This window comes from Vicia villosa, linkage group LG6, assembly GCF_029867415.1.
Source record: "Vicia villosa cultivar HV-30 ecotype Madison, WI linkage group LG6, Vvil1.0, whole genome shotgun sequence".
Taxonomy (NCBI): Eukaryota; Viridiplantae; Streptophyta; class Magnoliopsida; order Fabales; family Fabaceae; genus Vicia; species Vicia villosa.
This window is the reverse complement of record NC_081185.1, coordinates 7,468,392-7,480,774: the sequence shown is the minus strand read 5'-3', so window position 1 is coordinate 7,480,774 and position 12,383 is coordinate 7,468,392. Positions and strand designations below refer to the sequence as shown.

The window sequence follows — 12,383 nt, the reverse complement described above, 5'->3', positions numbered from 1 at the left end:
ACACCCGATTTTTATTAAAACAAGGTGTAATTAAAAACGTAATTACGCCCAATTACACCCGATTTTTATTAAAACAGGGTGTAATTAAAAACGTAATTACACCCGATTTTTATTAAAATAGGGTGTAATTAAAAACGTAATTACGCCCAATTACACCCGATTTTTGTTAAAATAGGGTGTAACGTAGAACATATTTACACCCGATATTCTTAAAATAGGGAGTAATTACGAACGTATTTACACCCGTTTTACACCCGTTTTAAACGGGTGTAAATGCGTTAGACATTTCTCACCCTGTGGATATACACCCGATTTTTATTAAAAATAATGGGTGTAAATTTAATAAAAAACGGGTGTAAATTAACATTTTTGTACTAGTGACTTGAGCTCCAAACAAACATGTGTAACTCTTTTTTTTAGGTCCATTTCCATTTCTACAACCAATGCTATCTTTTTTCTTTCTTCCAGTATATGTAGAACCATAAAGCATTGGGTTTGGAGGAGGGTAAGTACCATTATTATTATTAAACAACTCACCACTCATATTTTTAGCTCGTCGCTTCTTATTCATCTTCAACATATCCTCTTCAAAATTCAAAGTCCTTGGTGTTTTACTTTGAAACTGCAGTTTCAGGAAACATTAGAAACTGTGTAGTTTCGGACTCGGTGCTTTACTTTGAAACTACAGTTTCAGGAAACTCTTAGAGTGTGTTTGGATGAGGTAATTAGAAATTTTAAGGGAATTTAAAATTCAAAGCAATTCAAATGATTCAATTGAAATCCATTCATTTTAAATTATTTTGTTTGGATGAAGTATTAAGGTAATTCATTGTTAGATTTTTTGGTTATTTTTTATAAAATATAATTTTTTTTGACCAAATTAAAAAATTGAAAAGTAGGGACCAAATTGCAATTTTAAAAAATTTGAAGGACCAAATTGTAAATTTTAAAAATTATTAAGAACCAATTTGCAATTTTTTAAAAATTTTTGGGTCAATTTTATAATTTTGGAAAATATGAGGACCAATTTGTAAAATTTGAAGAAATAATAATAACAAATACATTCTATGGAACATGAGAGGAATTTCAAATTCTTTGGTTTTTGGTGTCATTTCAAAATGATTAAATTTAAGTTAGATGAAATACTTCATAAATTTCCATCATTTTAACAATTCTTCATTTTTGTATCCAAACAATGGATTTTGGTCAAATCATTTTAAATTCCCTCAAAACATTACTTTCCCTCATTAAAATGCTCCATCCAAACACACTCTTATGTTATGAGAACACGGTAAATTGGCTATGCATTGGTCTGCATAATCTAAAAAACCCAATAAATGATCTTACATTAGTGTTTCATGCTTGAGGAGGCTGACTTCTAAGTGGAATGCATTCACTCTACTATCTACAATACATCATATTCATATTTTTTCATATTTACTCTTTTTGTCCAACATTTCAACATCAGTATAAATAATACTCAATTCACTTCATTTTAACAAAAAAAATAATTACCACTTAATTTTCTCACTTACTCATTCACACAAATGACATATTGTAAGCTAAAATGGCTCTGTTAGATAGGGGAGAAACACATAGATGAACCATCAAATTATTTTTATTTATATTATTTTTTAAGGTTAAATATGTTTGTTGTCCTTATAATTATATTATTGCAATTTTCGCTTTTAGTCCCTATTAAATTTTCCTTCAAACAATGGTCCCCATATATTTTTCCATTCATAATTTTGGTCATGCCGTCAACTTTCATTAACGGAAACTGACGTGGCCTGCAACATGGAAAAAAGCTTGGCAAACATTTGAAAACACTTGAAATTTCAGAGGTTTTAAACCTCCTCTAAACAAACCCAAAAAAAGAAAAAAAAATTATTGGTTCTTAGCTTTTCTCAAACACCTTGCAAACAAGTTTTGGAACAACGATTATATCACACGAATTCATCAATGGCAACCAATTCATACAATGGTCTCTATTGCACAATATGATTGAAATGATTTAAAGTTAATATATTTGAATGCTGAAAAAGGCATGAAAAGTCTTGGATCTGTCACATTATTACTAAAAAAGACATAACCTTGCAGTGAAGAGTGACAACAAAGAAGTGCCTCTGGTGGTTCCAAATAAAAAAATAATACAATGGAGAAGATTTGTCTGAGAATTATTCCAATGCTAAATTTTTTGTCATCAAATCCTATAGCGAGGATGATGTTCATAAGAGCATAAAATATAATGTTTGGGAAAGCACTCCCAATGGCAACAAAAAGCTGGATGTAGCATATCAAGAAGCCAAAGAAAAGCCTGGTGGATCTTATGACGGTCGAAAATTCCCACAGTTTTGAGAATGGTATGCTAAGATGTGATGTTGTCGTTGTTGTGATGTCCGAGGGAGAAATTCGGAAGAGTGACATGGTGTTTGGAGGTTGCTCATAGTGAGGATGGAGCTACGCATTTTTTGATACTGAAGAAGAAGAAATATCGTTAGATATTACATTTTCTTTTCCATTTTTTTTCGATCTCTCGTTTGCTCAAGGATTAAGTGGTGGATCCTGATTTTGAAGGGTGGCAGAAATTTATTAGGTAAAGGAAATAAGAGGAATGTGATATTCTTTAGATGCAGCGGCACACACTCATTGGTGGTTTCTTAGCTCTATGGTCTTGTGAAAGATGGGAGGTAATTGTTTTATTTTCTCTGAAAATTTGGAGAGAAAATATTCAAAATGGAGAGAGAGAGAGAGGGAGAGGGAGAGGGGGAGAGAGAGAGAGAGAGGATCTTGAAGGTGGCGACTAGGTATTAGCAAATTGGTCAATGGCTCCCCTTTGTTGTTCTCATACAACAATATAGAGTGTGATTTTAAGGTTTTCTAGATACGGGCTTTACAAAATTATTGCAAGTTGTGCCTCAAGTCCCTAAATCCACATACAAACTTTCAAATAAATCAAACCCCCCGTTTTTTTTTAAAGAAATAAGTCTAAAGTATTTTTCTATTTGAATTGAAATAAATAAAAACTAACTTAATTAATTAAAAAAAGAATTAAACTAAACATAGAACCCATATTTTTTAAATATTTTTGAAAAGATAATACGAAAACAAATATCTATTAATTGTCTAAATATAAAAAAATTCGAACAAATGTTTAATCTGAATAAAAATATGCAAAAAATGCGAAATGAAAGTTATTTTTGTTGACTTTAATAAAAGTCAATTTTTTTCAAAACATGAAAAAGTGCCATGATTGAACAATGAATGCACACGACATATCCAAACTAATGAAATGCATGGGGAAAAAATTGGAGTATGATAGATTCGCACTTATATTTTTCAACAATATATTATAATCAACGTGAGTATAACTTATTTATGCTTTTGTTTTAGGACACAAAGTTAATTTATTATTCGGTCCATGACTATACTACACATGAAGATTACATTTAAACTTATTTGGAGTATGCTAGCTTTGATCATGTTATCAACTTCGTGTCATATCCAGTTTCTAAGTTTTTCCTCGTTCTCCTAGAAATATGGTGCACCTAGACACACATTTTTCATATTTCAACCGGTGAATATACAGTGACACTCAAGAACGTGTACATGTGTTTGGGTATCAATTGATTGTAGGACAATAAATAGCCAACCAATGTAGATGACTCAATACCCGATGAGCTGCTAGTAGGGATGACAAGCAGACCCAAACCCGCGGGACCCACCTGCACCCGAACCAAAGTCAACGGGTGAAAAATCGAGTTGACTGGATTTGAGTTTGAGTTCGGGTGCGGGTTTGGGTAGTGTGAAACCTGCACCGACCCGACCCGTTGTCATCCCTAACTGCTATGCAGTATGTTGACAGAAGAACATATGAGGGGTCAATGTATTAAACCTATGTAGCTTAAAAATTTATATAATCATATGATATTAAATAAAATGTCGACCGAGGTAGAAAAAATAATTAAAAGTAGAATTTATGTTATTCTACTCATAATTATTGTATTTTTATATCCGGATACTTTGATTTGTAGTGTACATATTATGTATTTATCTTTGTTAAGAAATATAGATAAAAGATGATCATATAGTTGGGTTCCGCTTGGTTGGCTTTTCTTTATATATCTCTGTGTAAAATTAAAAATGTATGTTTATCTACTTTTGCAGGATGATCCGTATTACCTCAAGCATGGGTTGGTCAAGAATTTTGTCCCTTGCACTAATCTATCGCCGCAATTTCAGATTTCCATATGCATCAAAGTAAGTTTCTAATCTTATAAATATATCCATTTAATTAATTTATACTATTACTATAAGTTTTTTTGGTTTAGGTGGCCCACTCGTGGGATGAATTACGAAAAATGTGCTCAACACTGCTTTATAACTTATTGATCTCTCTTATAACACTTGGGACCAAGAGATGTGTCGTGACTAAACTATTCATTTATTAATAATTTAATTTTAATGTTAACTTTTATTAAACTAACCAAAATATTTTCCGCAATAGTTTATTTGGTTGATTTATCTTGGTCTAGAAGATCTTCATGGAAGGAATGAAGACAATGAGTCGTTTGAATTGCAACAACACAAATTATCATTTTTACAATTATAGAAATGCACCATAGTGATTATGTGAAATTGTAGTTCGACATGCATCAAGACATCTCAGATCCCCGAGGTGCTTTAAAAAACCACAATAGTAAAGTCTCAAACCAATGGAACTACTACACTTCAAAAGACTATGCCAAAGCAGATGGTCATTAACGAAAACTTTGTCCTGACATACTTTCTAATGCCATTCGAATCTAAACTCAGTTCTCAATACATGTTTTTGAAGGTGGAGAAAAACACAAGAAAATGGGGGGTTTGAATTGTGTTCTTCATTATTTCTTTCCCTTTCTTACAAAACTTTTCTTTCTAGTTTATCATATTCTTGAATATGCTTGGGAAGGTATGGCGGAAACATGTAAAAAATAACATTGCTTAACTGAAGTGACACACAATCATTTGATTACTTATCTTTCTCAGAACTTGTGACTCCTTTAGAGCCTTTCTGATGAGTATATGCATGGAAGTTCTTATTTAAAGGAAAAGCTAGAAAGTAATAGACGCATTCATGTTATCCTGGTTCACCTTCTCAATAAGGCTACTTCCAGTCCATCCTCCTTAGGTGATTTTGCCTTCTTCAAGGACTTAATCCACTATAATCAGCCTTGATTACAATTACACAAGCAACCTTCTTGTGACTAACCATCTGCACAAGCTACCCGCAAGTGACTAACACCAGAAAATGAACCGTTCAGTGATCTCCACAAGATATAATGTTCATTGACCTAGAAACCTCCAAGAGTCTAACCAGATCTCTTGGCCCTCTCAAGTATCCACATTATAAGGATACTCAAGGAATATCAATTCAATCAAGAATTGTTCTTCCGGAGATTTACAAGAATGCTTCTTATGTAAGCATATTACTCCTACATGATTTAGGTGCATATTGTATGACACACTGACAATTAACAGCTATGGTGTCTAAACAATAATCATAATTTTTTTAAGGGATTAACACACTATAAGCAGCAGCTATTGTGTTTTACATATTCTTACAAGAATTAGAATATCTTGTAGTCTTCTTGACTTCATCTTCTAGTTGAGATCTTCTCTTCTTTATTTGATAAGCAGAATATTGGCTTCTTGATTTGGAATGCTTCTTCGATTTGATCTCCATCATCATTCTTCTGAAGGCATATTAAGAGCAACAACTCTTGTTTCAAATTTCTTCTTGATTTGATCTTCATCTTCATTCTTTGATGCTGATCATGGTGTTCTTGATGAGCGAGTAACCCTTTCATGAACTTAGACTTAATTATTATACCTTTGAGCAGCAATTCCGTGTAAAAATTCCTAAGTCATTTTGATGTTTTCTTTTCATGTATTTCTAGAACTCATTACTCCATTGGAGCATACTGCATAACATGCAGGATTTTCTTTTCTTACTTGAGTTTTTCTTCATATAGGCTTATTGTTTGTATATTACAATGTTTTTGTTCACTCACTACACACTTCATAAGTGTGTTGCCTCTTACGTGTATTCTGGTGCACTGTATTGCCACACACTTCATGTTCGAAGTTTGCTCTTTATATAGATTTGGTATAATACCGTTGTAGCATAACTGTTGAAGCATATTTGAAAATAGCAATTAATGCTTTGTACAGATTTCCACGGCAAATCTTAGTTTTTGTGTGATAATTACTATTTGTGGCGTGTCTTCTACATTTTCATTCTTCCAAGATGTAGCCAAGATAGATATCATTATTATCTTTACTTCGGGCACTGTGATTGCATGCATGTGACTTTGTTGGAACATTTTACGATGTTCTTCTTTCTAATTGGATCTCATTTTCTTATTTTCTGATCTTCTTCTTTCTTGTTTCTTTACTGATGTTTCTGATCTATTATTTTTGAGCATGTTTGAAATTTCTGAAGTCTTCTGCATTCTTTAGTCTTTGGAACTTCTGATTCAGCAATTTTTGAATAATTTCCAACAGAGGATTTCTGATACAGTCATCTGTTCAATCAATAAAACCATTAGTAATAAAATTAATGAAACCATTAGTAATAAAATTGTTACTAACAAAATAAATGTTTGTTATCATCAAAATCAGATTCTGAATATAGTTCTCAATCTTGTTCTAACAGGTTTTGGTATAGATGAGTTACATTGAATTTTTGTCCATACTTGGATATTTAGTTAACCCACATCAATAAGCATCATCGCCCAAAATAAAAAAATCCAATAACAAGCTTACACTCGTCTCTTAACCCAACAAAATTACTAAACCATAAATACCCCAATCCAAAACTTACACATGCCACATACAAAACCCCAATTCATACAGCATATCCCATATTGCCAACAACAAGCACAATATTTTTATCAATCTTCTCACCACCAAACATCAGCCACCAGCCCATCAAACACATACCAAAACATCTAACAAACACCTTAAAAAAATATAAACTTTCAAACGCTACAACGAAAAATTTCCTTTCTACCCCATAAATCATTCACACAAATGTCAGCACTCAACCGACCTTGTTATTGCTCAACCATGAACACATCAACCCAAACAATACAACCACACTACAAAAACATGGGCTACAAACTAAATTACAGTAGTTCCGAAAAAGACGCACAATTCTTTCTCGAATAAAGAGAATTTCTTATGAATGATCCAAATACGGGGACTTCTTATCAAGCACTAAAGTATAATCAAACGAGATTTATGCGGAAATTACATGCTCAATCGTATGAAACCGTTGGTCACATGAACCAACACAGTCATTATCTATAATATAAAAAAAATTCTCGCGCATATGATTAGGGGTTTAATCGAATCAGATTGGACTAGTTTATAGTAAAAAAATGCCAGAACTGATGATATCTCCATCGATTTGTTTTTGTTTAGTTTCTAGGATTTTTCAAAAATGGAACCGAACAAAACTAACTTGTTTGATTTGGTTTGTTTGATCGATTTACAATGTGTGTTTTCAAATATTATTTTCATTTTTATATTCTCCACTATCATATTTTTTGGTGTATTTTATGTTATTATTATTTTAAATAATACATTTCATACCATTTATATCATGCTCTATTTTTTTTCAAACAACTTACAAGTTGTTCTTGATATATATGAAACATTGATGTGATTTTCATTGTATCCTGAAAGTTCATTGCCAAATATAAAAGTTGGCACTTGATATCACAAGGTTGGAAAGAGATTGAAAGCTTAATAAATAAAAGACAAAAATAATAACAAAAATTGTCAATGCACATGAATTAACATGTTTCACACCTCAAACACACATCAAAACTATTTTATAATAAGACTAAAAATAGTTTTTTGTTAAAGAAGAAACAAAAATGCTAAAAAAAATGAAAACTAACAAAAATTAACTTGGACATGAAAAAGGTGAGTATATCATATTAAAATGATAGTAAATAGCAATAATGATGGTGGGAAATAAAGTTTAACAACTTGTGGTTTCTTCCTTATATATGTTTGGAGTTTGGTTCTAACTACGATTTTGTTAAAAAGAAAGAAACATAAATAAAGATTGATAATGGTTGTACCAAAAAAAAATTGAGCTTAATGATAGGTGGAATAATATGTTTAGAGTATCATTATAGCCAATGATTTTCATCGGTTTAACGGTTTCTACAAATTAAAATCGAGAACCGAACTAAACCACCATGATTTTTGTTGGTTCGGTTAGATTTTGTAACCGGACCAGAAAAAAACAATTACTTTTCTAATCGGTTTAATATGAATTTTTGGTTTAATTAATTTTTTCTGACCCGCTTACACTCCTATGCATAATCCAACACTAATTATATTATATAAGTAATTCATTTTTGATTTTTATTTATATAAGTAATTCATTTTTGATTTTTATTAATCAAATTAATTCATTAATTAAGTTATTTTTGTTAGTTAAATTAATTCATCAATAAAAACCTTTAATTTACATAAACATAATATATATAAGGGCCATTAAATCCAATTAGTGCCCCCTATTAACAATTGGGGCATGCTTCAATTTGTTTGGTGTGACTATATAGAGATTAAGACCTCGCGCCATTTGGATTTGGAGACTCACATCGTGTGAATTTTATTTGGTTTTAAACATGGATATATTAGGACTTATGCAGGAGAGTTTGATATATTAAGAATTGAATTAGGAATGTTGTTTATTTCCATGAAAAAAAATACTTAAGGTATGTACATCATCATGCAAACAAGAACTTCTACATTTGTAACAAATAGTAAGTCATTAAACTTATAAGACATTTGTAACAAATGGTAGCCATTAAAATATTATTTTAATGTATTAATATTTTACACAATACTTTGCCTATTACAAATTTTGTATTAGTTCAACAATTGAAGTGTAAGTCCCTGAAATTCCCATTACTAAACCTACAAATATTATTACCATTATTGTAATTGTTTCAAGCCCAAACTTCATGTAAGTGTCTGAAATCTTCAAGAAACACAAACAAGGAAGCAAAATAGAAGCTGTGACAGTTAAAAATGCTCCAACCAATGACATGAGGGATCCAAAAAATGGAAGAGTCAATGTAATGACAACAATGCTAATTACAAGAGCAGTACTCATAAAGATGTTAGTCATTCGATTATTCTTGTATGTCGTTGGAAGTAACTCTTTCAAAGCATTTGTAATTGGTATTGCCATCAAAGCAAATTTCGATATTGGGTTTACCAAGGTTGTGTATATTGCTATTTTTGAACTTATTTTGTTTAAAGGAAGGTTTAATGTTACTTGTGATTCAACTTTTGAACCAAACATTAAGTAACCAATTATAGCCATTGATGCATAACCGGCAGTTGTTAACATAAAGCAGACAATAAGAACCTGCAATGAAAGGGAAACACATTAATGCATTGAAATAATATTTACTCAAAGTAACTATTAGAAATGAGGAGGGTTATATTGACTCCAAGAGTAAGTGTTCAACACTTACTCCAAATCATAACCATTGATTTTCATTAATCTAACGGTTTTAATTGATCATTTAATCTAATTATTTTTGGAAATATTTTTTTATATAAAACTTTAATTAAAACCGTTGGATTAATGATAATCAATGGTTATGATTTAGAGTAAGTGTTGAACACTTACTCTTGGAGTCAATATAACCCTCCTCATTAGAAATTACATATTAATTATCATTTTTCTATTGAACTATTTAGTAAACTAATTAGACTTGTTATTATAATTGTTGTTGTTGTTAGGTTAGTAACAACTATTGCAATTTTTTAAAATTATAATAAGTCAATAGTACACAAAGATTTCATTTAAATTTTCCTAATTTAGTATCATTTTTTTAATATTATATGTGAATTTTAAATCAAAGTTCTCTTGAATTTGAAATCTCATTATTTTGCCTAAAACACTCAGTCAAATATTGGTAAGAATCAATATCTATAAGGTGACAAATTCTAGAATACAAACTAAAAACTATAGAAAAAAATAACGGTAGAGTTTTATTTTCTAAAAAAAAAAAACACACACACAATACAATACAATACTTAAATTGATAAATTCTAAAACAAGGTGATTATTCTCTCTATGATGTATTTGCCCCAAGGTGAACTATCTCTTTAGTTCATTAATTAAGTTATTTTTGTTAATTAAATTAATTCATCAATAAAAACCTTTAATTTATAATTGAGTGCTCCAGGGATATTAGTTAAGAGATTAAAAAAATAAGTTAAACATTGTTTAATAAAATTAAAAGATAATTATTTTTACCTAAAATATATGTAATCAATGCATGAATTAACTTTTTTAAAGAATATTGTGTATATTCAATACATTGAATATACATATTTTCTTGATTATGAGTGTTTAACCCGTGCTCCTGGGATACTCGTTAGCATGACCCATATTTTATTTATATAAAAATTATTAATAGGTTAAAAAATATGTAATTTTTATTAACACGACTTTCAATGAATTATATTTTTTTACTATATAAAAGTTTAAATATTAATTATTCAACTAGAAAGTCTTCTCAAAAGAAGCATTATATATCTTTGTGGGATAAGGGGAGGAATTCCCCAAATTAAAAAATAGAGACAATAATGGAGATATTTATAGCTTAACCATAAATTGCAGTCTTGTCGGCTCTGATTTATTTATACTTATAAACTTTTCAACTTAAATAAAAAATTTAAAGAAATCATAAATCAAATCATCTAAATTAAGAAGAAGAAAAAAAAAGTAAAAGAACTTACTTGAGAGAATTGATGTTTGTTCTTCATGGAAGTATAGAGAACAGGAAAAATAGGATGTGCACTATAGCAAAAAGCATACAAGCTAACAGCAGTTGCAATCCCATTCCAATTTACCAAATCACCCTTTTGATGAACACCAACTCCATCAAATGCTGCAGTCCATGCTATGGACAGTATAATAATAGCAGAAGCAAAGACACCACTTGCAGATACATAAGAAAGCAACTTCAAATTATCCAACCAAACAGTTGGCAAAATAATTAGTGCAACCAATATCACAAAAAATTGCTTTGCACCAATTGATATACCAGCCACATGAAAATCTTCAATAGGAAATAAATTACTCAAATTGTCTCCTTCTAAAATCAAGAAACCTATTGAAAGCAAGTAGATCTCAGTGTACATCGATATCGATACTATTAACCTTCCTGTTTTTCCGAAAGCAAGTTCGCCTATATCAGGATATGTTTTAATGTTTGAATTTATTTCCATGCATCTTTTCATTAATATACCGGAGTAAAATGTTACTCCGGCTATTAAAAACAAAAGTGCTAAACTTAGCCACCCTCCGGAGGCTAAAGCATATGGAACTGAAAGTATTCCAACACCTGAAAAATCAAAATCACCAAAATAAACATTATGATAAAATCCGAAACCTCGAATTTCGAGTCTCTATGATTAGGATTATAGAGTAAAATTAAACCTGCAATTGCATTGAGTCCATTGAGACATGTTCGAAAGAAAGATACTTCATTTTTGTTTGGAGGATGAGAGGCTGTGAGTTTCTCCTCATCAGCTAGAAGTAAAGGATAAGTTAAGGTGGTTTGGACTGAAGTTGCAGCCATCTTTGAGATCTATCAGAAGAGGTGGAGAACAATATATATATATATATATATATATATATATATATATATATATATATATATATATATATATATATATAGCTGGACAAATGCAATAACTGTTGGCTGAATTTTTTGAAACATTCAAGACTAGAATATAATTTTATACTGAATGTTGGAGAATGAGGGATGAATAGAATAATATGGCCATATCTCACCAACCTGGATCAAATTTCTTGATGCTTCATTTTTAATTCACATGTTTTCTAGATGGTTACATAAAAAAAATGCAATATCCTACTTTTTTAGGACTGTTGTATATAGAAAAAATCTCAATTAAAATAAACTAAGTATGCTTATATTAAATAATTTCAATGGTTGTATTCTAATTTTCAGGAGCAGAATTCCAGTCAATTGGCCCCATTTCATTGTGAAGCGTATGTTTGAATTAATGGAATCAGGTAGAGGCACCGCTATCGGATATGCATCTCTCATCCAATGGATGCTTAATAAAGTCAATATTCCATCTCAGCGGCTTCCAAAGAAGACCATATCCATTGACCAAGAATTCACAAAGAAGACACTGAATATGATGGGATTCTTCTACAATCGCGCCACGGGTGCATATGGTGCTGTTCTACGAGGAAACAATTCGGACCTCAATAGAGAAGATGAGGACGAAATGAACATTGATGAAGAGGAAGATATTGCAGGTGA

The 12,383-nt window shown here is 30.7% G+C and overlaps 1 protein-coding gene across 1 annotated transcript; it reads right to left on the bottom strand.

The window, feature by feature from the left end:
* Positions 1 to 8,876: 8,876 nt before the first annotated feature.
* Positions 8,877 to 11,673, bottom strand: LOC131611191 (amino acid transporter AVT1I-like). The gene is made up of 3 exons (XM_058883287.1): positions 11,528 to 11,673; positions 10,825 to 11,432; positions 8,877 to 9,439 (listed from the first exon to the last, which is right to left on the bottom strand). Exons 1-3 carry the CDS (start codon positions 11,667 to 11,669, stop codon positions 8,921 to 8,923), a joined length of 1,269 nt encoding a protein of 422 aa, XP_058739270.1. The 5' UTR covers positions 11,670 to 11,673; the 3' UTR covers positions 8,877 to 8,920.
* Positions 11,674 to 12,383: the final 710 nt, after the last annotated feature.